At 34.9% G+C, this 26,087-nt stretch overlaps 1 protein-coding gene across 5 annotated transcripts in view; it reads left to right on the top strand.

Moving 5' to 3' along the window:
• Positions 1-26,087, top strand: part of LOC148954790 (regulator of G protein signaling 7-binding protein-like) — a 195,870-nt gene that overhangs the window by 91,217 nt on the left and 78,566 nt on the right. For all 5 annotated transcript variants that reach the window (XM_089107940.1, XM_089107936.1, XM_089107939.1 and 2 more), the window contains exon 3: positions 15,547-15,683. In XM_089107940.1, coding sequence (XP_088964066.1) covers positions 15,547-15,683 — 137 coding nt within the window. The remainder of the gene's footprint in view (positions 1-15,546; positions 15,684-26,087) is intronic.

The following is a 26,087-nucleotide window of genomic DNA, read 5'->3' on the forward strand; positions in this document are numbered from 1 at the left end:
ACTTCCTCACTGCTCCCACGGTCATTACTAAAAATACTACCAAATAAGTGAAGCTTCCCACCTGATGAATCTTTTCGTTACCAAACGCAAACTTTTAATCTTCAACTATTCGTAGCCTTGGTGACTTAGTCTTATTAACAATAATTATCCAACTATTCGAGCACCCCGAACTCGCAAAACCTCTAAAAGTTCATTCATACAGCTCACACATTCATCTAGGATGCTTAAACCATCAGCATAATCTAAGTCCAGGAGAGTTTTCCTCTCCATTTGATTCCGTGGTCTTCCATTGCCTTTCCTGTGCTCCTTAAGACAATGTATATCAAAATGATTCATATAAAGGGGGATAGAACGCAACCCTTCTTTACTCCTGATTTAATAGGAAACCAGCTGCTAACCTCATTTCCTACCTTAACCGCAGCAGTGTTATTCTCTTACATAGCACTAGTCACTTTAATGTGTTTCTGTAGTATGCCATACAAGGATAAGACCTTCGCTAAAGCTCTTCTATCAACAATATCGAACGCTTGCTCAAAATCTACAAAACTCAAAACCAAAAGTGTTTGATGACTCAGGCACTTCTCAATTATTAACCTAAGAGTGAAAATATGCTTGACGCATCCTCTACCTTTTCTAAACCCACACTGTTCTTCTCTTAGAATAATGTCTACAGCATCTCTCAGTCTAAAAAGTATCATATTACTATGTAATTTGCAACTTACAGACAACATACTAATGCCTTGATAATTACAACACTAACTCTTATCACGTTTCTAATACAGTGGTTTAATTAGGCTTTTCCTAAAATTGCTTAGTACTTCCCCTTTTTCAAAAATCATATTCATAATCTTCAGTAATTTATTTCCAACCTCAGAGCCACCATGTTTAAAAAACTTATTTACCAGACTATCAGCATCAGCACCTGGAGACTTACTATTTTATTAGTTCTTTTAGTACTGTCGCTAATTCTTGCTCACGAAACTAAATCTTCCTTCACATCCAAGGCATCAAAAACTATTTTCTTTTCCTCTATATCTGTTCCTGCAACTCTATCTTGGTTTATCATATTCTCAAAATGTTCTGCCCATATCGCTTTAGCTCTTTCCTTGTCACTAATTTTGGCCCCGTTCCTATTTTTAACTGGTACAAGTCAGGATTGACTATTCCCTCTCAATTTATTAACATGACAGTACAAGATATTACTATTATGCCGTCTAGCTGCATATTCCAGATCCTCTGCAATTTTTTTCATGGCCTCCACTTCACACCTCCTTAGTTCATATTTTACTGCTTTCTCCACTGTCGTTACATTCCTTTTGTTTTCATATGATCTATCACTCAGATAATTCTTGTACTAGCCTCTTCTGGTCTCTATTAGACATAAAGATTTTTAACAATAATATTCCTAGCTGCAGCCCTAACTTTCTTCCCTAAAACACCATCAGCAACTTCACAAATTGTTTTTCTAAAATTATTCCAAACATCTTCCACATTGTCAAATTTTAAACTTTTAAGTTTAGTATCCAGCTGTTCCTAGAAAATTGTTCCTACAAAATTGTTCTAACTGTTCCTACATAGAAAGAAATGATTAACAAATTTTTACTTTTGCCATATTTGTAGAGAAAGAGAGAGGGAAAGAGAGAACGAGATGCAGACTGAGAGAGAGAGAAAGAGAGGGAGAGAAAGATTATAGGTTTCAGAGAGGGACAAATGGATATACAAGTTTTTTTATTTTTTGAAAGTTTCTCTTTCACACTAAGAATTTTGGTATTTATGGTCAATTTGGGTCAAACCACTCGAGCAAAGTGAACCACAGTGCTATAGAAACCTGAAGCCGTCTCGAACTGCTTAAACCTATCTCATAAATGTGTTCTCTACTTTTTTGTTCCTCTTTTTTATTACGACGATGATTTATAAAGCATGCCGTTTTGATAATGGGATATGATGTTCATCTACTCCCGTTCAAGGGTTTGCCAACTGAGCTTTATGTCAATCTCCCCCAGTAGCCTCAAGAAACCTTATGTTACATCAAAAGCACATCGAAATGGTAACTACGTCGGCTAGCTACAAATATGTTGTTCGTCGTATCCCAGAGCAATTTTCAAATATTATTTTTGCTAAATTTTCTTGCTATTGCTCTGTTCAAAGAGTAGTAGAATCATAAAAGGGGTAAACTGGCTCAAGTGCTTAAAATAAAAATCAGAAACGCTATCTAGCGTTTGGAGGCTTGTTTCGACTAAGAAATGATGCATACATGTCTTTTGAGCTACTTTAAAAAGTAAGAAAGGGCAGTAGTATTGTATTAATACAGTACTATTACCCCACCATGCAATCGGCCTACCCCACCATGCAATCGGCCTATTACTTTAAGCGGTGCCCTGTCCCGCCATAACCAAATTCATAGATGGTGTGAATGTTAGCTACAATTATAAAAGGTAACATGTTTTCCTCTCCAAAGACCAATTTTTTTTAGCTTCTAAGCAGTTTTCCATTGATTTTATGAAATTTATGTTAGATGTAGAAATTGAACGTGAGACCCATGATTTCATACGGTAAAAGAACGACATGTTTCTCGACTGAGCCAAGAAGTCACTGAAAATATAATGATTTTAGAAATATAGTCTAAGGCGATCCATGTATTGTTTCAGGAACGTTGGCCAAGTGCTGTTAAACGTCACTACATCGTAACAAGTTATTTGCGCCATGGATTTGTCAATTGGATCAGTGATCTGTTTCCGGGCACTACTTTTGGCATCATTCCGAGAATATGCATACCATGGTGATTTGAGATTCCAGCAGGACAGACGTATTCTTTTGATGGCTTATGAACTATGATTCGATCTCCAAAAATTGTAATATGTCCGATCACACCCATTGAGTTTATATTGAAATTATGTTAAGCCTGTTTGTATATTGTATATCATCTTGGGTTTTAAAAAACACCCCTTTCTACTACCCATTCTTGAACTTTTGAATTCAATCCGTGGAATGTCTTTGAAATTGGACCTTCAGGGGATGATAAAGATCAATACGAAAATTAAAAAGCGTATAAAAACTACCTTCGGGTAGCTTGCAAACTTAGCCCTTGAGGTGAATCTTAATCATTTTTGATTCTTAGGATGAAAAACAAGACAATTTTTTTTAACTTTTTTTATGTCTTAAAAATCTGTTTGGCCTATCTGGTGAACATAGGTTTTGGATTTTTTTTCTTTTGCGGCCGCCCCACTTATACTCTATGGTTGGTCCTCGAAAATACTTGGTTTATTCTATGTTTCGATCATTATTAATTGTGCACTGGAAGGATAACCCCATACGTCTTATTTAAAAAAATAAAGATGATTTGTTTCGAGAAAGTATCTCTACATGATAGAGTTGTCCTAGCATTGAATGCTGACAAGGAAAAATTTTTGAATTGCGAAATAAACACTAATTGTGACATCACTGGAAACGTATGCGAAGGTTGTTGTGGCAGTGAGAGATTGAATTTCTTTTGATTATCAAAAAATTCAATGGTCATTGTGTTAGTTATGCCAGAGTTTAATTTCCAAAGATAATAGTGCTCAAAGATAATGCAAGCCTAAAAGTAATAGTTGATGACGAGGGCCAACTTCTTACACACTGTGTGGGTAATCTTGATACATCATGTCAACATATTTGTGGTGTTACCATTCAACAGAACGTAAAAGCAAGACGAGCTTACTCCAGCATCATTGTTATCAATCATGTCATGTTTGTATTTCGGAGCCGTAACCTGTGTAAAAATAATGTGTTAATAGACAGTGTAATTGAGAGCAGAATTAAAAGGGCATGCGCAGATAACATCGCCAAGGAAATTAAAGACAATTCAATGAAAAGCAAAGTATCACTGAACGTTAATACTATCACTGGTCGTTTACCATCAGATATCACCAGTGAACAGAATAATAGCAAGGATGAAAAAGTGAAGAAGAAATACTTCAAAAAAGTATGTGCACATAACAGAGTTATCGCAGCATTGAATGCTAACAAAGACAAATATTTGAACTATGAAAAAGCACTAATGGTGACACAATTGGAAATGTATGGGTGCATTGTCATGACAGTGAGAGATTAAAATTCTTTGGACTATCGAAAAAAATTCATCATTACTGATGTTTGATATGACAACGAGTTCCAACTTTTTGCTTGTAGCGCGGATAACACGTCACCTATACATAAATCTTGTTGCTATCTTTAGGTTATAAGCATTCAACGGAAGATAAAAAGAAGACAGGTGTATTGCTCAACCGATATCATAAGACATATCATGTCTCAGTGTCATAATTGTTAACTGTGTTAAAAATAATGTGGTAATAGACAGTATGATCGAGAGCAAAGTTAAAAGGGCATGGACAGATAACATCGCCAAGGAAATTAGAGACAATTCAATGAAAAGCCAAGCATCACTGAACGTTAATAGTATCACTAGTACTTTACCATCAGATACCATCATTTAACACAATAATAGCAATGGAGAAAAAGTGAAGATGAAATATTTCAAGAAATTATGTGCACATAATAGAGTTATCGTAGCATTGAATGCTGAAAAAGGCAAATATATTAACTATGAAACAAGCACTAATGGGTACATCATTGAAAATGTATGTTTGCATCGTCAAGACAGTGAGAGATTAAACTTTTTTGGACTACCCAATAACTTCATTACTGATGGTGGATATAAAAGAATAAAATTCTCCGAGATGATATTGTTTAACAATATTTCATACCTAAAAGTAATAGTTGACAACGAGGGTCAACTTCTTGCTCGTAGCGCGGGTAACACGTTACCTCTTGATAAATCATATCGCCATCTTTCGGTTATGAGCCTTAAACGGAAGGTAACAAGAAGACAGGCATACTGTTGCACCAATGCCATAAAACATATCATGTCTCAGTGTCAGAATTGTTACATGTGTAAAAATAATGTGGTAATAGACAGTGAAATCGCCTGCAAAATAAAAAGGGCATTGAAAGATAATATCACCATGGAAATTAATGACAATTCTAAGAAAAGCAAAGTATCGGTGAATGTTGGTAGTATCGTCGACAGTTTACAATCAGATACAGTCAAGGAACACAGGAATACCAGTGATAAGATGTATGATGTGATTGTAGCTGAAAACACAATAAAAGTCGTATATGACATCGAAATGGAATAAGTGCCCTGTTAGAGAAAATATTATGAACAATTTTTGGGAACGAATTCAAACATTTAAGTGTTTTATGTGATGATGTTAATATCATGCAACATTGTATATGACATTATTTCAATTAAAATATTTTATGCATTACTTTGTTGTGTGTCCATTAATTTTGAGAAACGCTAGCAAATCGAATTTTTAAAATGTTTATTAATATCACCATAGAAATTAATGACAATTCTAAGAAAAGCAAAGCATTGGTAAATGCTGCTAGTACAGTCTTGTCTTGATATCTCTGGTTTGATCTGGATTTGAAGATTGACACTGTTCTTATGAATTTGAAAAGATTTCTATGCATTGCGTATGATTTCTATTAACTATTCCAGATTTCTATATATTGGTTATGATTTTTATGAATTTGTATGGATTTCTATGTATTGGTCATGATTTCTACAGTTTTGTCTTGATTTCTGCACTTTAGTAGTGATTTCTAGGGTTGGCGCTGATTTTTTATGGTTTGGTCTGGATTTCTAGGTTTGGCTTTTATTTCTACAGTTTGGTCTTGATTTCTTAGGAATTGGTCTGGATTTCAAGAGGATGGCCTTCATTTTCACAGTGTGGTCTTGATTTTTTAAGAAGTTGGTAGGATTTCTATGAAATTGTTATGATTTATTAGAGATTGGCTATGATTTTTATGGTTTTTTCTTAATTTCTATGGTTTGGTCTGGATTTCTGGGGTTGGCCCTGAATTTTATGTATTCGTCCGGATTTCTGTTTATTAGCGATGATTTTTATGAATCTTCCTGAATTTCTATGCATTGATTATGATTTCTTGGGATTTTTCTGGATTCGCATGGTCTGTTCATGACTTCTATAATTTTGTCTCGATGTATTTTGGTTTCATCAGGAGGTTTAGGGTTCACCCTGATTTTTAATGAAATTTGGATTCCTCTGCATGGCGTTTGATTTCTATGGGATTTTTCTGGATTACTAAGGTTCGGTTATGGTTTTCTATGTATTCGTCGGGATTTCTTTGTCTTAAGCATGATTTTTGTTATACTTGGACAGGACTTCTACAGTTAGGTCTTGATACTTATGAATTCATCTGGATTTCTATATATTAGTCATGATTTATACTGTTTTGTCTTGATATCTTTGGTTTGGTCTAGATTTTTAGGGTTGTCCCTGATTTTTATGAATTTGTCTGGATCTCTATGCATCGTGTATGATTTTTATTAATTCTTCCAGATTTATATGTATTGGATATGATTTTTATGAATTCATAGGTATTTCTATGTATTGGTCAGAAGTTTCTAGAGGTTGGCCTTGATTTCTCTGGCTTGGTCTTGATTTATATGGTTTGGTCTCAATTTCTATGATTTGGTCTTAATCTCTAGGGGTGACCCTGATTTCTACAGTATGATCTTGATTTTTTATGAATTTGTCTGGATTTCGAGAGGATGGCCTCAATTTCTACAATATGCTCTTGATTTTTTATGAATTTGATAGAATTTCAATTTATTCATCATGATTTCTTAGAGGTAGGCCACGATTTCTACAGTTTGGTTTTGATTTCTGGGGCTTGGCCTGGATTTCTATGGTACATTCTTGATTTCTAGGGTTGATCTTGATTTTTTATGAGTTTCTCTGGATTTCTGTGCATTGGTAATTATCTTCTATGAATCCTCCTGAATTTGTATGGATTGGTTATGATTTCTATGGGATTTTCCTGGATTTGTATGATCCGGTCATGATTTTTATAGTTTTGTCTTGATGTCTTTTTTTTTTGGTCTGGATTTTTAGGGTTGACCCTGATTTTAATGAATTTGTGTGAATTTCTATGCATAGCGTATGATTTCTATTGACTTTTCATGATTTCTATGTATTGTTTCTGGTTTTCTATGAATTTGAAGGGATTTCTATGTATTAGTCATGTTTTTTTAGACGTTGGCCATGATTTCTATTATTTGGTCTTGATTTCTATGGTTTGGTGTGGTTTTCTAGGGTTAAGTCTGATTTTCTTATGAATTCGTCTGGATTTCTATGCATTAGGTATGATTTCTATGAATTCTCCTGAATTTCTGTGAATTGCTTATGATTTCTACGGGATTTTTCAGTATTTCTATGGACCTGTCGGGGTTTATAAAGTTCTTTACGATGTTTTTGGTTTGGTCTTGAATTTTAGGGTTGACCCTGTTTCTTATGAATTGATGTGGATTTCTATGCACTGCTTATGATTTCTATGAATTTCTGTTTTTTAGGAATTAGTCTGGATTTTTAAGTACTGGTAATGATTTCTATGAATTCTCCGAAATTTCTATACATTGAGTATTATTTCTACGGTTTTTTTCTAGATTTCAATGGACCGGTTATGATTTCTACAGTTTTGTCTTGATGTATCCCGTAGAGTCTTGATTTTTATGGATTGAACCTGATTTTTGTGAATTTTTGTGGAAATCTATGCAATGCTTATATTTTAAACAAAATATTCTGGATTGTATTTCTATGTATTGGTTATGATTTTTTAGAGGTTGCCATGCGTAGTAGCGTGGGGCGCCAAGCTAAGTGAATATAAGGGAACCCAGCTCGAATGAAGTTATTTGAATAAAAACGTTCGGTTGTATGTTGGCTGCAGGCACCCGGGGTGCAGGAAACCTGGACCAATCCTAGAAATCCGGATGAAACCATAGAAATCAAGACAGAACTGTAGAAATAATTGCCAAACCCTATAAAAGCATGACCAGTACATTCATATCCGGACGAATTCATTAAAAATCATGACCAACTGTAAAAGCTAGGGACATCCTTTTGAAATCCGAAAAAAATTCATAAGAATCACGACCAAACTGCCCTAGAAATTTAGATGAAACCATAAAAATCAAGACCAAACTGTAGAAATCAGGGGCAACCCTAGAATTCCAGACCAAACAATTAAAAGCCAGACCAAACTATAGAAATTGAGACCAAACTTTAGAAATCATGGCTAACCTCTAAAAATCATGGTAGGTGTAAAAAGGGAGGATGAACTTCTTGAAACTTCGTTGGAGGGCTTAAAAAGGGAGGCTTTGAATAGATTTGGATGTGGGAGGAGTGTGGGTGGCTGTTTTGGTCTCAGGCAGCTTGGTGCCGCAGTGAGTTTTTAGTAGTAGTAGTAGTAGTACATAGAAATTCCGACACATTTATAAAAATCAAGACCAAACTATAAAAATTAGGAGCATCTTATTTAAATCTGGACAAATTCATAAAAATCAAGACCAAACTGTAAAAACCAGGGGCAACTCTAGAAATTTGGAGCAAACCGTAGAAATAAAGACCAAAGCTTAGTAATTAAAACTAAACTGTAGAAATCATGGGCAACTTCTAAAAAATCATAACAAATAAATAAAAATGTGGTAGAATTCGTTGAAATCATAAGCATTGCATAGAAATCCCCATAAACCCATTAAAATCAGGGTCAATCCAGAAAAATCCAGACCATACCAGAGACATCAAGAAAAAACTGTAGAAAACATAAACGGTCAATAGAATTCTAGAACAAATCCCGTAAAAATCTTAATCAATGCATAGAAGTTCAGGAGAGTTCATAGAAATCATTAGCGGTGCATTTAAATCTGGACTAATTCATAAGAAACCAAAAACCATAGAAATCAATTACAATAAAGATAAATCCACACAACCTAATATGAAACGGGGTCATAACTAAAAATCCAGACAATGTCAATGATATCATAACAAAACTGCACAAATACTGGCCAGTCCATACAGATCGTGAAAAATCCCGTAGAAATCATAAGCAATGCATAGAAATTTTAGAGGAATCCCTATAAATCATAACCAATGCATAGAAATCCCGACAAATTCATAAAAAAAAATCAGGGGTAGTCCTAGAAATCCTGCCCAAACCATAGAGATCAAGACCAAACTATAGAAATCATGGCCAGTGTCTAAAATAAATCGTGACTAATACATAGAAATCCCCACGAACTTATAGAAAATCATAATCAATACATAAAAATCCAGAAAAATTACATAGGAATCACACGCTATTCATAAAAGTCCACAAAAATTCATTAAAATCAGGCTCAACCCTAAATATCTAGACCAAAACAAAACACATCGAGACAAAACTATAGAAATCATGATCGGACCATATAAATCCAAAAAAAAAACATAGAAATCATAACCAATGTATAGAGATTCAGAAGGATTCATAGAAATAATTACCAATGCATGAAAATTCAAACAAATTTATGAAAAAAATCAGGTCCAACCCTAAAAATCCAGAACAAACCACAGAAATCATGAACAAGCCTCAGAAATCATGACCAAAGTGTAGAAATCGTGGCCTACCTCTAAAAATTATAAGCAATACATTTAAAATCTAACAAATTCATAAGAAATCAAGACGATACTGTAGAAATTAAAGCCATCCTCTTGAATTCCGGACAAATTCATAAAAATCAAGAACAAACTGTAGAAATCAGGGCCAATCCTAGCAATCAAGACCATACCATAGAAATTAAGACCTAACTGCAGAAATCAGGGCCAACCTCTAAAAGATCGTGATCAATACACATAAATCCCGTTGAAATAATAAAAATCATGAACAAACTGTAGAAATAATGGCCATTCTCTTAAAATCTGAACATATTCATAAACAATTAAGATCAAACTGTATAAATCAGGACCAACCCTAGAAATCCATACCAAATCATAGAAACCAAGACCAAAATGTATAAATCATGGGCAACGTCTAAAAAATAATCATGACTAATACAGAGAAATATTGATTAATTCATAGAAAAACATAACCAAACCGTAGAAATCTAGATAAGTCCCATAGAAATCATACACACTGCCTTTCCATGACGATAAAATAAAAGTTCAAAATAGGGATAAAATCCTTTTTAATAGACAGTGTATAGAAATTCACAAAAATACCAGATATTTCGGTCACATATACAGTGACCGCCATCAGTAGTAAAACTAAGCAAAAACAATTTAAAACAAAAGTTTATATGCGAAATTAAATTAAACTTTATATTTTTAATTCTCTAATTCTTTTCAAAGCAAAGGTGGAAGCTAGTTTTTTTACCTTCTTGGATTCGGTTCATTAGCGTTCAATGGTATAACATGTGGACAGAGGTCAACTAGATTGGGTGAATTGAACTTTACTCTGTCAGATTTTAATAAATTATCATAGATAGAGTTCAGCCCAAATTTACCTATATCCCGATTAAAAGCAATATTCTTGAATAAGATTTTCTTTATTTCAAGAGTTTCACGAAAATTTTGCTTCAAACCCCGATCCCTTGAAATCAAAGAGACATTCTCGAACAAAATAAAATGGCCTGGAAAATTGAAAATATTTTCTGAAAGGGCTGAAGTAAAATCTTCAGACTTAGAATCTTGCTTTAAAGCCAAAGAAATAGAATCTTGAGTGGCTAATTAACCAGACTTTTTCAAAAAGAAGAAAAATGTTTCTAGAGATTTCCAAGGAAGTCTTGGAGACAACTCGGGAGAAGAATGTTTTTTGTTCCTTACCATATGTACCCGGGCTAAGTGAAAAACTTAAAAGAATTCTACAAAGCAATGGTCTAAGGGTAGCTTTAAAGAGTAATAATACTTAGGTAGTTTTCTAAATTCTGGGAAGGATATAACTTCATCGGGGCAACAAAGTGGGGTTTATCAGGTCCGATTTACTTGCGGAAGCTCATATGTGGGACGTACTTATCAGAGTTTGGAAATGAGATAATTACAACATAAAGATTCTATTTCTTCGGCTTTAAAGCAAGATTCTAAGGCTGAAGATTTTACTTCAGCCCTTTCAGAAAATATTTTCAATTTTCGAGACCATTTTATTTTGTTCGAGAATGTCTCTTTGATTTCTAGGGATCGGGGTTTAAAGCAAAATATTCATGAAACTCTTAAAATAAAGAAAATTTTATTCAAGAATATTGCTTTGAATCGGGATACATGTGAATTTGGGCTGAACTCTTTCTATGATAATTTATTAAAATCTGACAGAGTAAAGTTTAATTCACCCAATGTAGTTGACCTCCGTCCAAATTTTATACCATTGATCGCTAATGAACCGAATCCGAAGGTCAAAGAGGCTAGCTTCCGCCTTTGCTTTGAAAAGAATTAGAGAATTAAACAATATGTAGTTTTATTTGATTTCGTATATAAACTTTTGTTTTAAATTGTTTTTGCTTAGTTTTACTACTGATGACGGTCACTGTATATTTGACCGAAATATCTGGTATTTCGTGAATTTCTATACACAGTCAATTAAAAAGGATGTTATCCCTATTTTGAACTTTTATTTTATATCCCATAGAAATCATAAGCAATGCATAGAAATTCAGGAGGATTCATAGATATCATAACTAATGCATAGGAATCTAGACGAATTTATAAAATTCAGGGCCAACTCTAGAAATTCAGAATACACCATAGAAATCAATATTAAACCATAAAAATCATGACCAAACTGAAGAAATCATGGCCAACCTCTAAAAATACATGACCAATACACAGAAATCCTAACAAATTAATAGAAAATCAAGACCATACTGTGGCAACTAAAGCTATCCTCTTAAAATATGGACAAATTCATAAGAAATCAATACCAAACTGTAGAAATCAGGGGCAACCCTAGAAGTCATTACCAAACTGTAGAAATCGAGACAAAACTGTAGAATTCATTATCAATACATAGAAATGCCTACAAATTCATCAAAATCATAACCAATACATAGAAATCTGGAAGAATTAATAGAAATCATACGTAATACATAGAAATTCACACAAATTCATAAAAATCAGGTTCAAGCCTAACAATCCAGATCAAACCAGAAACATCAAAAAATTCCTAGCATCATTCGCCAATGCTATACTTTTCTTAAAATTGTCATTAATATCTATGGTGATATTAATAAACATTCTAAACAATCAATTTGCTAGCGTATACAGAAATTAATTGAGACACAGCAAAGTAATACATAAAATATTTTTATTGACATAATGGCATATATAATGTTACATTATTTTAATATCATCATATAAAAATTTAAATGTTTGAATTCGTTCCAAAAAATTGTTCTTAATATTTTTTTTCGTGACAGGGCACTTATTCCATTTCGGTTTCATGTATGACTCTTAACAATGGTTTCAGCTACAATCGCATCATGCATCTCATTACTGGTATTATTGTTTTCATTGACTGTATCTATCTGATGGTAAACTGTCAATGATACTAGTAAAATTCGCTGATGCTTTGGTTTTCTTAGAATTGTCATTAATTTCCATAGTGATATTATCTTCCAATGCCATTTTTATTTTGTCGGCGATTTCACTGTCTATTACCTCATTATTTTTACACAGATAACAATTCTAACATTGAGACACGATATTTTTTATGACATTAGTGTAAAAGTATTACTGTCTTCTTCTTACCTTCCGTTGGATGCTAATACCCGAAAGATGCCGATATGACTTATCAAGAGATAACGTGTTACCCGCTCTACGAGCAAGAAGTTGATCCTCTTTGTCAACTATTACTTTTAGTTATGCAATATGTTTGAACAATATCATCTCGGGGAATTTTATTCTATTACATCCACCATCTGTATGGATGAATTTTTTCGGTAGTCAAAAGAAGTTTAATCTCTCACTATCATGACAATGCACACATACATTTACAATGGCGTCACCATTAGTGCTTTTTTCCTAAAATATTTATCTATGTCAGCATTCAGTACTACGATAACTCTATTATTTGCACATACTTTCTTTAAGTATTTCATCTTCACTTTTTCATCATTGCTAATAATCTTTTCAATGATGGTATCTGATCGTAAAGTACTAGTGATACTATTAACGGTAAGTGTTGCTTTGTTTTTCATTGAATATTCTTTAATTTTCTTGGTGATGTTATATATCCATGACCTTTTAATTGTGCTCTCGATTTCATTGTCTATTACCACATTACTTATACACAAATTACGGTTCCGACAAATAGAAATGATATGATTTACGACACTGATGATGGAGTACGGTTGTCTTGCTTTTACATTCGATTGAATGGAAATACGACAAAGATGTTGGTATGATTTATCAAGATGTAACGTTTTACCTGCATAGGGGGCAAGAAGATGGCCCTCGTCATCAATTATTAGATTTAGACTTGCATTATCTTTGATCACTATCATCTCTGAAAGTTTGACTCTGGCATAATTAACACAATGACCATTGATTTTTTCGATACTTCAAAGAAATTCGGTCTCTTACTACCACAACAACGCTCGCATATGTTTCCAATGATGTCACCATTAGTGTTTGTTTTGTAATTCAAATATTTGTAGACAATCAGTACTACGACAACTCTATCATGTAGACATACTTTCTCGAAAAAATTCATCTTTACTTTTTTATAATTAGACTTATGTGTTTATTCTTCCAATGCAAACAATGAATAATGATCGAAAACATAGAATAAACCAAGTATTATCGACGACCAGCAATAGAGTACCAGTGGGGCGTTCGCATAAGAAAAAATCCCTAAACTATGTTCACCGGATTGCAGTATCATTTTAAGAAAAAAAAAGTTAAAAAAAAAATCTGTCTTTTTTTCATTCTAAGGAAACAAAATGTTCAGAATTAAAAGTGATTGAGATTCGCCTCAAGGGCTAAGTTCTCAAACTACCCGAAGGTAGTTTTTATGTGCTTTTTAGTTTTCATACTGCTCTTTATCGTCCCCTGAATGAAATTTAAAAACATTCCACGGATTGAATTCAAAAGTTCAAGAATGGGTAGTAGGGAGGGGTGTTTTTAAAAACCAAATATTATATACGATATGCAAACAGATTTAACATAGTTTCAATATAAACTCAAAGGGTGTGACCTGACATATTACAATGTTTTGAGATCGAAACAAGTTTCATTAACCATCAAAGAATGTGTCTATCAAGCATGTATCTCAAATCACCGTAGTATGCATATTCTCAGAATGATGCCAAAAAGGGTTCCCGGAAACATATCACTGATCCAGTTGAGAAATCGATTACGGAATTAACTTGTTACGATGCAGTGACGCTTAACATCAGTTGGCCAACATCCCGGAAACAATACCTGGATTGCCTTAGAATATTTTTCTAGATCATAATATTTTCAATGACTTGTTGGCTCAGTTAAGTAACGTGTCATTCTTCTACCATATGAAATCATGAGTCTGAAGTTCGATTCCTACATTAAACACAAATTTCATAAAATCAATGGAAAACTGCTTAGAAGCTAAAAATGTGTTGTTGGAAAGGAAAACATGCTACCTTCTATAATTATAGTTAACATCAACACCATATATGAATTTGACTGAGGCGGGAAAGGGCACCGCTTAAAGTAGTAGGCTGCTTGTATTTTGGGACAGGGTACCGTTTAAAGTAATAGGCCGCGTGTATGGTGGGACAGGGCATCGCTTAAAGCTACCGGTCGCTTTTATGGTGGAGCAGGGCTGTTATAGGAATGTCGGGGCGGGGCTGTCATAGGAAAATTGGGGTAGGGCTGTTATAGGAGTTTCGGGGTAGGGCTGCCATAGGAGATAATGATACAATACTGCTTAGGGTACAGAAAGCAGAATTCTGTCCGCAATAAATCTACCTGCTCAAAGTCATCCAGACTGCTGAACTTCCCAAAATTTTCTCACGCTAGCTTAGGCCTGATTTATGCACACTAGATTTTGACTATAAATAATTCTTGAAAATAAAAGATGCTAATTTGTTATTACTTGCTGAAATATTTCAGCTTTCATACTGCTGCACTGGAGATTAATCATATCAAACATCCCATTTTCGAAATTTTTTAATAGAGTTGTCAGACATTACACTGCAATTGGTCCAAACGGTTTTTAATCCCTATCTTTCTATATTAAATAATAGAAAGTCCAACTTTTATCATTTTCACATTCTCTTCGGCCGTGCCAACAAGAATAACTCTTCGAACACTCTCAGAAAAAATGGATAAAACAGGAAGTCTTTGAAAAGATTTCAACCTCGCTATCGTATCCGAATGGATCATTCTGTTAGCAGACATAATTCCTTGAAACTTTGAATTACTTTTAAAAAATTTTTCAACCATTATATACACTAAGGATAGAGCTACCAGAATCATTGGGATAATACCGTGATTGCTGGTGCTGTAGAATACCAACTTGTACTTTAGGCAACCTCTTTCTGAGCGAAGTTTCCCAATCCCCTGTAGCCAGCCTTGATAATGATTAAGAAATTCAGAATGATTATTTTATATGTTAACAATTTTCATGTCTGATTTTGTTGCAAATTAGTTGAATTTGAATAAATTTGTCAATGCTGATTGTCGTATTCAATTTCAGTGATGTTGCTGATGGTATACCAGTTGACACAGATCAGTTAGTGCATTTTTTTTGTTGTTGTCAATTACTCTTCAAAGAACTGAACAGAAGTCACAGATTAGCCAAACAGATGCCTTTAGACATGTCATCGCTTTACGGTAATTCTCTCAATTTGTGGTAATATATGGTAATTTTAAAATATGTTTCTATTTTACCACTACTTTCATTTACTCAATTTTAGCCTACTTCTAATTGTGTTTAGGAATAGCTATGATATTATGATTAGGTTTCATTCAAATTTAAAGAGAATTCCAAATATGTTTGCATCCGGATTCTCACCTCAAAATACCTCAATCCATCGAAAAAAAATTGAGTGTTATTTTGGTTTTCGAGTTGTGAAAACCAGTCAATTTTGGTCTTAATTAGTCATACTCTAATTTACAGCTCTAATTTCAGTTAAAGTCTGGGAAGATATTCTGCACATGCACAAAGATGCATTTCTTCTACAAAAAGTCTCTTCATAAATCTAATTGGTTAAAAAATTACGAAACATTTCTAAATGATTAAAGATCTTGACCCGATTGTATTAGTTTAAGAGACTCCAGCCATTACATGCTGCTTAATTTTTTCCACTGGAAGAAGACACCATTTAGGATAGGGGAGAAGATGTCTCCCACTCGAACTTTGCTCTACCATCCGGAATACAATTGAGTTGATAAAACTATGGTGTGAAGCTTACTGGTTTCACAAACTTTTAACAGTTCCACCAAATTTTATGGATTTTAGTATGTTTCTGCTGAAATATTGATCTTGATAAGTAAAGCAGCCCTTGAAAACTTTAGCTCTCCCCCACCTAAAGTTTTAATGTTTCCTCTAAAAGCTTTCTCATTATAATGAAAAAAAACTTCGACAAAATAACACATACCTAGTGAATGATTAAAAAAACAGGTTCCTTCGAATGAATGTAAAGAATAATATTATACTTAAAACAGAGATTTTTCCGTAAATTTGGGAGACTTAACCTTTAGGTTCTGTAGTGCTTTAAGTGCCTCAAGTTCTACTGTCATTTAAAAATAAGTTTTATTGCAATTAAACATCTCATTAATTAGTCATTCTTCAAGAACTAGGAAACTAATGTCTAACTTTAGCGTGAACGAAAAGGCGCTGACTGGGGGCTGCCACTATCATATACGGAATAGTTTCTGTTAGTTCTAAGTTTTAATGCAAATTTTTATGTTCATTTGAAAGAACTTCTTAGTAGTATCCCCTCTCTACGTCCGATGACACACATACCCCTTTGAACCCAGGTACCGGAACCTTTTTTTAAGACCACACAGTATCCCCTAGGAATTTCCCCAGTGCCATATACATAACCAGAACCATAGACAGCGTTATTTTTAACTACAGTTATAGATGGTGACATGATTTATCTTCCAATGACCCATTTTTTCTCTAAGCAGTTTTTCCGTTTGTTTTATGAAATTTGTTTCTAGCTTAGGAATCTAACGTGAGACAAAAAAATTCCCATGGTAATAGATAGACGCGTTAGTCAACCGAGCAAACAAGACAATAATATTATTATGTTCTTAGAAATATATTCAAGGCAATCACTGCATAGTTTTCGGGTGCTAGCCAACTTGTGTTAAGCATCACTCTAATGTGCCATGTTAATATACAATTGCTATGCCTTGAGACAAACATTTCTGGGAATTTCTTAGTATCATTCCGACAACTCTTTGTTTCGGAAGATTTCTTGGTATGTTTCTGAAAATTTTGAAGAAGGATGCGTTAGTCAACTAAGCCAATAAGTCAATGATATTCTTATGTTGTTAGAAATACATTCTAAGCAAATTCTATTAAAGTGCTGTTGCTTCTTTTGGCACCATTCCGTGAATATTCATACCACAGTAATTTAAGATTATTGCTAGGCAAACCTATTATTTTTCTACTTTAACAATATCGAGCACATTGGTTCTTTTTATGGTCAGTGACGCTTGTTTCAGTCCCAATAATTGTAATAATTACAGCCAGCCAGGTATCCTTTTTGTAATGTAATGGTCTCGAGCACACTGGTTTTCTATTACCAGGCTCACGCATGAGTCGTGGTCCCTATGTTCTCCTCCAGGGCCCCATGTACACCTCCATGGGCTCCAATCCCTTTCCCAGATCTCCCCCAACTTTTTTTTAAGGTAGAAATTTTTTTTTGAACGTAGAAATTTCTTGGAACTCAAAATTGTTTTAATTTTTAACTTAAAAATTTTTGAACATAGAAGTTATTTGCAAATAAATTTGTTTGAACTTAGAAACCCTTTGTTATTAGCAAATTGTTCTGTCAAGTGAATATTTTCGGAAGGGGGGATAGGAAAATAGTTTATTAAACTGGTAAAAAATTGAGACTTAAATCAAGGATTTGTCTTGCAACTAGCCTATTTTAAAGAAAGGTTTGATTCTACATGCTAGAAAGAAGCTTGAATCAGGGAATATACCCTGAGAGACCTTCCTTAATTTTAAAATTTGAAGGTATTATTACAGATTCATATTAGAATTGGATGTGGTATAGAGCTAGTAATGAGCTTGATATAGGCAATTGAAATGATTTACATGTAAATTTTTACAGGCTATTAGCAATTGGTTCTGTTATTTGAGGTTATTAGCAAATGGTTCTGTCAAGAACTATGGAACGTACCCTGAGAAACCTTCCTAGATTTTGAAAGTTGAAGATATTATTAACTGATTCATATTAGAATTGGATCTGGTATGCTAGTAATGAGGTTGACATAGGCAATTGAAATGATATAGACGTAAATTTCACAGGTTATTAGCAAGTTGTACTGTCAAGTGAACATTTTCTTAGGGGGAACCATAGTAAAATAGGTTGTTAAATTGGTAAAAATTGCAGACTTAAATAAAGAATTTGTCTTGCAATTGGCTTGTTTTAAGTAAATGTTTGATGTTACATGTTAGAAACAATCTTGAATCGAGGAGTGTACCCTGAGAAACCTTCCTTGATTAAAAAATTTTTTAAAAGCAGATTCATATTAGATTTGGACATGGTATACTGTTAATGATGTTGACATAGGCAATTGAAACGATTTATTAACAAATGGTTTTGTCAGTTGTATATCATCTGAAGGGGGCCATTGGACAGTGGGATGTTAAATTGAGAAAAATTGCAGACTTAAGTCTGCAAGAAAAATCAAGGATTTTTCATGCAACTTGCTTGTTTTAAGGAAATGTTTAATGTTACATGGTAGAAAGAAGCTTGAAACGTGGAATTTATCCTGAGAAACCTTCCTGGATTTTAAAGTTTGAAGGTATTATTAATGGGTTCATATTTGAATTGGACATGGTATACTAGAAATGAAGCTGACAGAGGCAATTGTTCTGTGATACGCGGAATCTGATGAGGTGATTTTTATTAAGATTTTATGAATTTTAGGGCGGAGTCCCCCTTTTTAGAAAATGAGGCAAATTTTCTCAGGCTCGTAACCTTTGATGGGTAAGACTCAACTTAATGAAACTTAGATATTTGAAATCAGGGCCGTCACGTATAGGGGGGGGGTTGACCCCCTAATGTTCTCAGAAACTCGGTAAAAAAAATTGATTATTAAATTTTTTGTTCTGTTAAACAAAAACCAGGAAAATACTGACTTGTCATTTACAGAAATTTCAAACTTGGTTAATAACGCAGCAGTAGACTCCTACCGTGATTTTACAGATGGTGTCACAATTTTCCATTTGGTTGAATTAAGAGCATGAAGATACTGGCATTACAAAGGCCGTCACTCATGGGGGGAGGCGGATGCCCCCCCCCCCCAAGGTTTTTGCTCACACAGTGAAAAAGTTGGTAAAATCGTGGCTCTTTGCTCCACGATTTTTCTGACGCCGCTAAAATTGTTTGTTCTGTTCAATAAAGACCACGAAAATACTGACATGTCATCTACAGAAACTTTCATCTAACTTGATTGGTAAACGGAGCAGTTTTACCGACTCCTGCCGTGATTTTACAGATGGTGCCGCAATTTTCAAATTTGTTAAATAACAGCATTAAAATAGTGACTTGATATGTACCGCAGTCTAAATCTCGTTTGGTAAATGCGGCCGTTTTACTGACTCGTACAGTGATTTTACTTATTGTATTCGAAACGGACATTATGCTAATTTTTGACAAAAAACAGTCGGTAAAAATGACCTGCCATTTTGGCTAGTGACGCCCCTGGAAATGACATATACAGAAGTATCTATCTCGGTTGGTAAATAGAGCAATTTTACTGACTCGTGCAGTGATTTTACGGTTGGTGCCACAGTTTTTCATTCGGTTAAAAAACATAAAAATACGGAAATAACATCTAATGATTTTAATCTGGGTTGTTAAATCTAGCAGTTTTACTGATTTGTTTCGTGAAGATACGGACGGTGCCAAAACTTTTCGTTTGGTTAAATAAGAAACATAAAAATACTGATATGATGTGTACCATAATTTAAAATTCTGTTGCTAAATTCTGTTGCAGTGATTTTATGGATGGTGCCGCTATTTTCTATTCGGTTAAATAAAAAACATGAAGATAATGACATGAAGTCAACTAAATCTATTAATCTTGATTTATTAATCAATGATTTTACTAACGCAGGCCCTAATTTTACGAATGAAGAACATAGCAAATTGCAAAGCTTATCATGTAGAATTCGTTCATAGATAGCTTTACTCTTTTAGACTAAATATAACACAGTCTAAAATCTTGCTCAAATAATTTAATCAAAGATCAAGGATTCCAATTCCAAATTCTTCACTGTATCTCACATGTGTGCATCTCTTAGTGCTCAAACAAATTAACAAGCACAGCAGGAAAGACCTATAATATACAACTTTGCGCAAAACTAGTTTAAGTTGCAAAACTAGGTCATTAATTGACATAATGTTTCTGTCTATTTAAATATACCAAGTTGATTAGATTATATCTAAATTTATTATGACATATATAATGAACAAAGTAGTAATGCTTTTGGTGAGTTTAGTATCCGGACCAGAAAAACGCATCAAGAGGCAACAAGCAACAAAAGAGAATAAACGCTGGTTGGTACAAAAAATACAGGTACCTTGAGTAGAGCGTCAGCAAGGACTGCGTGTACTGCTTCGCGTGCATGCTGTTTCCCAATGGACAAGAACGCGAAAATACAGAGGTTGTATTGAGTTCCCTTTTTTAACGTGGGTTAAAAAGGGAGTATGTTCCTGGAACAAGATGATGAGCAGAGGAACCCTGGTAAGATGAAATAACATTTTGAAAGCGCTGCTCATCAGTCAGCAATAATTGATATAGCAGTTTATAGCAAACTCAAACATGGCATTGAAAACATGTTGGATGAAAACACTGAAGCCTTGAAAAGACAGTAAGAAAAGGAATTAATTGAAAACCAACGAATGGTCAAGGTTTTTATGGATATAGTAAAAACACTGGGAAAACAACAGATATCTCTTTGTGGCGCAGGTGATGACAGCAATGGGAATATCTGTCAAATTGCTAACCTCGTTGCTCGCTGCAATCGACATTTCAGCAACTGGTTGCGTGAAAGAACAATAAAAAGGAATACCGTGAACTACTTTAGTGGTGTTCTGTAAAACCAATTCATTGAGTTACTGGGTAATGAAATCAAGCATACAATTATAACTGATGTGAACAATGGTGGTGCGTATTCAATTATTACAGACACCTCTCAATACTGTAGGTATGAAGAAAGGCGTGTGATTTGTGTCAGGTATGTTGACTGTGATGGAACTATCTAGGAGAGACTTTTAGGCATGGTACCAGTTGAATAACAAAAAGGTAAAGAAATTACCGACAATATCCTAGATGTTTTAGAAAGGGAAGGCGTAAGCAAAGAGGCATTTATGTTTCAGAGCTATGATTACGCAAGTAATACTATATCTGGCATCCGACATACCATTCAGGAGCACGTATCTACCATACTTGGAAGAAAAGTACGCTACATTCGATGCTTTGATCATAGGGAGAACCTCATCATGGAACATGCGTGCAGTAACAGTTTCATTCTCTGGATAATATTTGAGGTCTTACAAGAATTGTATGTCTTTCTTACGGGTGGAATAAAAAGAGTTATTGCTTACAAACGAGCACTGGAGAGTACTGAATAAGTACTGAAGCTAAAGAATTTGTCAATGGCAAGATGGACGCCCAGTATGGAGAGTTTGACAGCATTGTGGACCAGAATAGACGCCATAGAGGAAGCTCTCGGAGAGCTAAAAGAACAAAATGAGGATAAAATAATAAAAGAAAAAGCCAAAGTTTTGCACTCCTGCATAACCTGCTTTGACTTTATTCTGACACTTATGTTCAAGCGCCAGGTCATGTTCCGGACGAAGGTTCTTGCGGGAAAGGTGCAGGCTGAACACCTCGATTTGATGACTGCTAACGAAGAACTTAAGGTGACACGCGATATTTTAGATTCTCTACTTGAAGACCCGGATCAGACATAGCGGCAAATTGAGGCTGCAAAAGTAGTAGCAGAAAAATTTGGTTCAATAGCCGATGAAGAGTTCCAACTTAAACACCACCCTAGACGTCCGCCTGCTCGTTATTCAGAGGGAATTGCTGATTCTGGAGCAAGCCCGCTAGATAACTGGAAATCCTTATGTGCTAAGGAACTCTGCGGTCTCCTTAGAGCCCTAGTAAACAGCTTGGATGATGCAATCTACAACAGCTCATCTTTGTTAGGGCCAGCATACCCAAGTTTACTGGGCTAAATGGATGACAACTATGACAGCCTTTCCGAACTCGCGAAGATGTTTCCTGGAAAAGGCTTAGATCCCACGAAACTAATTTTAAAGCTAAGGGCTTTCAAAAAGGTTTTGACCAGGACTGAGGTTGAAAGCAACGAAGTCATAAATCGCAATATTTATGAAGGACTATTCCATGAAATTAACACTGCCAAATCGATATTCCCAAATCTCTGTTCACTTTACCAGTGGGATGCAACAGCGCCACCAACTGCGGCCACAGCAGAAAGAAGTTTTAGCAAACTGAAACTGGTTGTGACATGTTTATGCATAATTATGGACGATGACCGTTTGTATCACCCTGTCATGATGTGCTGCGAGACTGACGTTACGGACGAGCTGAAACTCTATGAATTACTGAAAGTCTGGGTGTTTTCTAAACCAAGATGTTTGAATTCTTAACTGAAGTTACATAATTATATTTTCTTCTTTTTTGTTTAACCTGTGTATTTCTATTTAAAATAAGCCAGTTTTTCTCTCCTGAGATCTTTTTGTATATAAATCATGTTCTCACTTTTCTCCTAATATATTGGTTCATTCTTCACTAGGTCACCAAGCCGTTGTTCAAATGCTTCTTATGGGAAAATGAACTAAGCTGCTATTCTTCCTCAGACTATATGATTCTTTAGGCTGAATTACGATCCCAAGTTTCGTATTAGAAATTTGCAATATGCTAATTAGTTATTTCATATTTAATATTTAGTAGAATATAAGGACGATAGAAAGATTGTTCTTAAACGTCAACAGATTATTAGAGATATATATAATGAATTTTATCGGGTTCGTCCCTTTGGTGAAAAAGAAAACATCGCTTAAGAGGCTTATACAACAGCACTCAGAGAAAAATTTCAATCCTACGAAAAGTTAAATAAAAAGGTTAACAAATTCCATATGGAAAGTATTGGCAAGGTTCTTCTATTAATTAAGAAAAATTTTGGACTGCGAAAAGAATACACCTCTTAATTATACAAAGTAATTGAGAAAAATATAGAGGAGAAAACACAGGCCCGTTGGGAGGTCGATAAAAATTTTTACCAGCATGTTGCAAGAACAATTGACAGACTAATGAAAACTCGTTGGGGATATTTGCAAAGTGACGTTTTATCACAAGTTATTTATATGCTGTCGGAGAGCCATAATAATTTATCTAACGATCAGTCGCCAGAAAATATGAATTTAACAGACATCAAATGCTAAGACGGAAAAACATGCTACTTCGTTGACCATGCGGGGAAGTGGACTGGCCCATAAAACAAAATGGGAGGCTAAGCCTTCTCGTCTAAAAAACAAAATAAATGATATTCAAGATCGAAATGCTAATAATCTTGTAAGATTTGATTCCTCGGAACCTTTTTCTAAGAATTGTCATAATAGAGAGGACGAAATAACCTATAAAAGAACAAATTGGGCCCATAATAAAGGAAAAATTGATGAGTTTGTGAGATCACATGAATTGGCAGAAAAATTAAACGGAAAATTGATCAAAATTGTAATTGACTCAGGGAGTGAGCAAACTTTTGTGCGAATGAACCTAATTAAAAAGACAGAAACAACCCATAGGGATATGATTACACAATATGTTATTATGGAGATAAGCACCAATTCCCGTCTACTTGGGTTAGAATAGAAATTGCAAAGAAGGACGGTACAGTCCAGAGAAAGACAAAAAAAGAAGGCTTAATACTTACTCTTGCAGTGGATGTTTTAGTAGGAAGAGACTTTGGGGATATCAGAAATCTCCTATCTTAAAAAGCGACTAATTTAACAGTTGGAAATGCAGAAGTGGCTGGGCCAAATAATGTTGAAAATAAGACGCACCACATAAAGAACGAAAAACAAGCAAAATGGGGTTCTTAAAGGCCAAATGAAATTACTGACAAAACACAACAAAGCGAATATTTCAAGAGGACAAACACCTCTCTTCTTCAGCGCGAAACGAAAAAATATAATCAACGAGAGTGCCGAAGAAAAAACTAACAGATAAAAACGTGGAAAATCAATGTGAATGTGAAAAAACCAATGAAATAAAAAAACAACAAAATTAAAAGATGAATAAAATTAAATGAAAGCCAAAAATTGTACGAATTAAAACCAAATACCTAATACAAAACCAAATACAAACACCAATGTGGTTTAAGAAATTATCATCATAAGATGCACCAAAATAATTTTTCGTGAATTTTTTAGAAAACAAGAAACTTCAAAACACTGTTGACGAATATGAGACACCGACAAGTACCAGACATTTTAGTAGGGGAAAGATACGGAAAAAAGTGGTCGAACCAGGAAAAAATAGGTACAGAAATTATTTTTGCACCACTGTGTTCAGAAAAGAGAGCTCTACAACATGTCAAAAATCTAAATCTCCATCTTGTTGCGAAATTTCCTTTTTTCACGTTTTTTGCGCCTATTTTTTAGATATTTCCAGAATCCGAGAATGAGGAACCGTGAAAAGAAAAGTAGTTTATTGATCGTTTCCCTTTTAAGAAACAATTGTTTTTGTGCTCTTTTATTAGACACAAACATCACGTTTAATCATTTAATTCTTTTTTATGTTTTGTTTTTGTTTTTTTATGAAGTAAAAAAAAAAAAAAAAATCAAGCGACACATGATCACGGGGTATTTTTCGAAGAGGAGCACGAATTTTCGGTTCATTTTTCCCCGTCTGAACAAATAGCCTACCGGCGTTCCGAATCCTGCCTTTACTCAACCTTGCGCTTTTGAACTTTTCAGGGCAGAACCTACGTATTCACACACATTCTCATAATTGACCAGCTACTCCGGTGGAAATCTATGAAGATCCTCAAGTCGGACACGACGAATGAGCCGAGTAGCATTTTTCTCAAGTTAAGCGGTTCTCATTTGATGATGAGTTTCGTCAGATGCATAGGACACCTCATGCAAGGTTCTGGTCTGAAAGAGGTTCTGGAATTGGTATACGCGACTGGTGCAGTGCCGCACATTCTTTCTGGAAAATCGATTTCTAGAGCTCTTCGAGCTCACATTGTCGTGAGCTCGACTATATGTGCTCATCTCCTCGAAGAAGACCAAGCGACGTTGACGTCTCTAGACATGTCTACTGTCTTCACTAACGTACTGGATGGATACCTCCCACCCGAAGATCTCAGTCATGATCCCCAGCTCAAGCAACTTGAAAACTTTCTCAAGCAGAGACGCCAAGACCTGCTGACTCAGAGAACTGCGAAGCTCTGGTTTCAGTATCTTGACATGGGTGGGATACGGCTTAAGTTCATACGTGCCGAGAGACTAGGCCTGTGGGAATTGCACCTAAAATCTACAGTAGAGATGCTTCCGTTTCTAGCAGCATCTGGACATAACCTCTATGTCAAGTCGGTCTGGATATACCAGCAAGAGATGGCTAAGCTTCAAACTAGTCACCCACCAATCTTCGAAGCATTAGAACAAGGAGGTCACACCATTAGAATATTAGAGTGACGCTGGGCTGGGCTCTCGGTAGATCTTGTCATCGAGCAGGAGTATATGAGAAGTCTGAAAACATCGGGCGGTCTTACAACTGGAGGTGGGATGACAGAACAGCAGAGAGCCATTTCGGTTCTGTCAAGACCAGCTTGCTTGGAGATCAACCTCTTGATGCAAAATTTGACAAAAATTGGTAACTCGACAAGTGAGCAGCACCGCGACATGAGTTCCAGTAAAAAGGAGCGTGACTTCGACGATACCCAGAAGCTCGTCGGATACTTCGGAGAATCTTCTCCGTTCAGAGGTGACAATCAGCTTAGAAACATTG

Source organism: Artemia sp. Qi Xiang Cuo, chromosome 2 (genome assembly GCF_049724085.1).
Source record: "Artemia sp. Qi Xiang Cuo chromosome 2, ASM4972408v1, whole genome shotgun sequence".
Lineage (NCBI taxonomy): Eukaryota > Metazoa > Arthropoda > Branchiopoda > Anostraca > Artemiidae > Artemia > Artemia sp. Qi Xiang Cuo.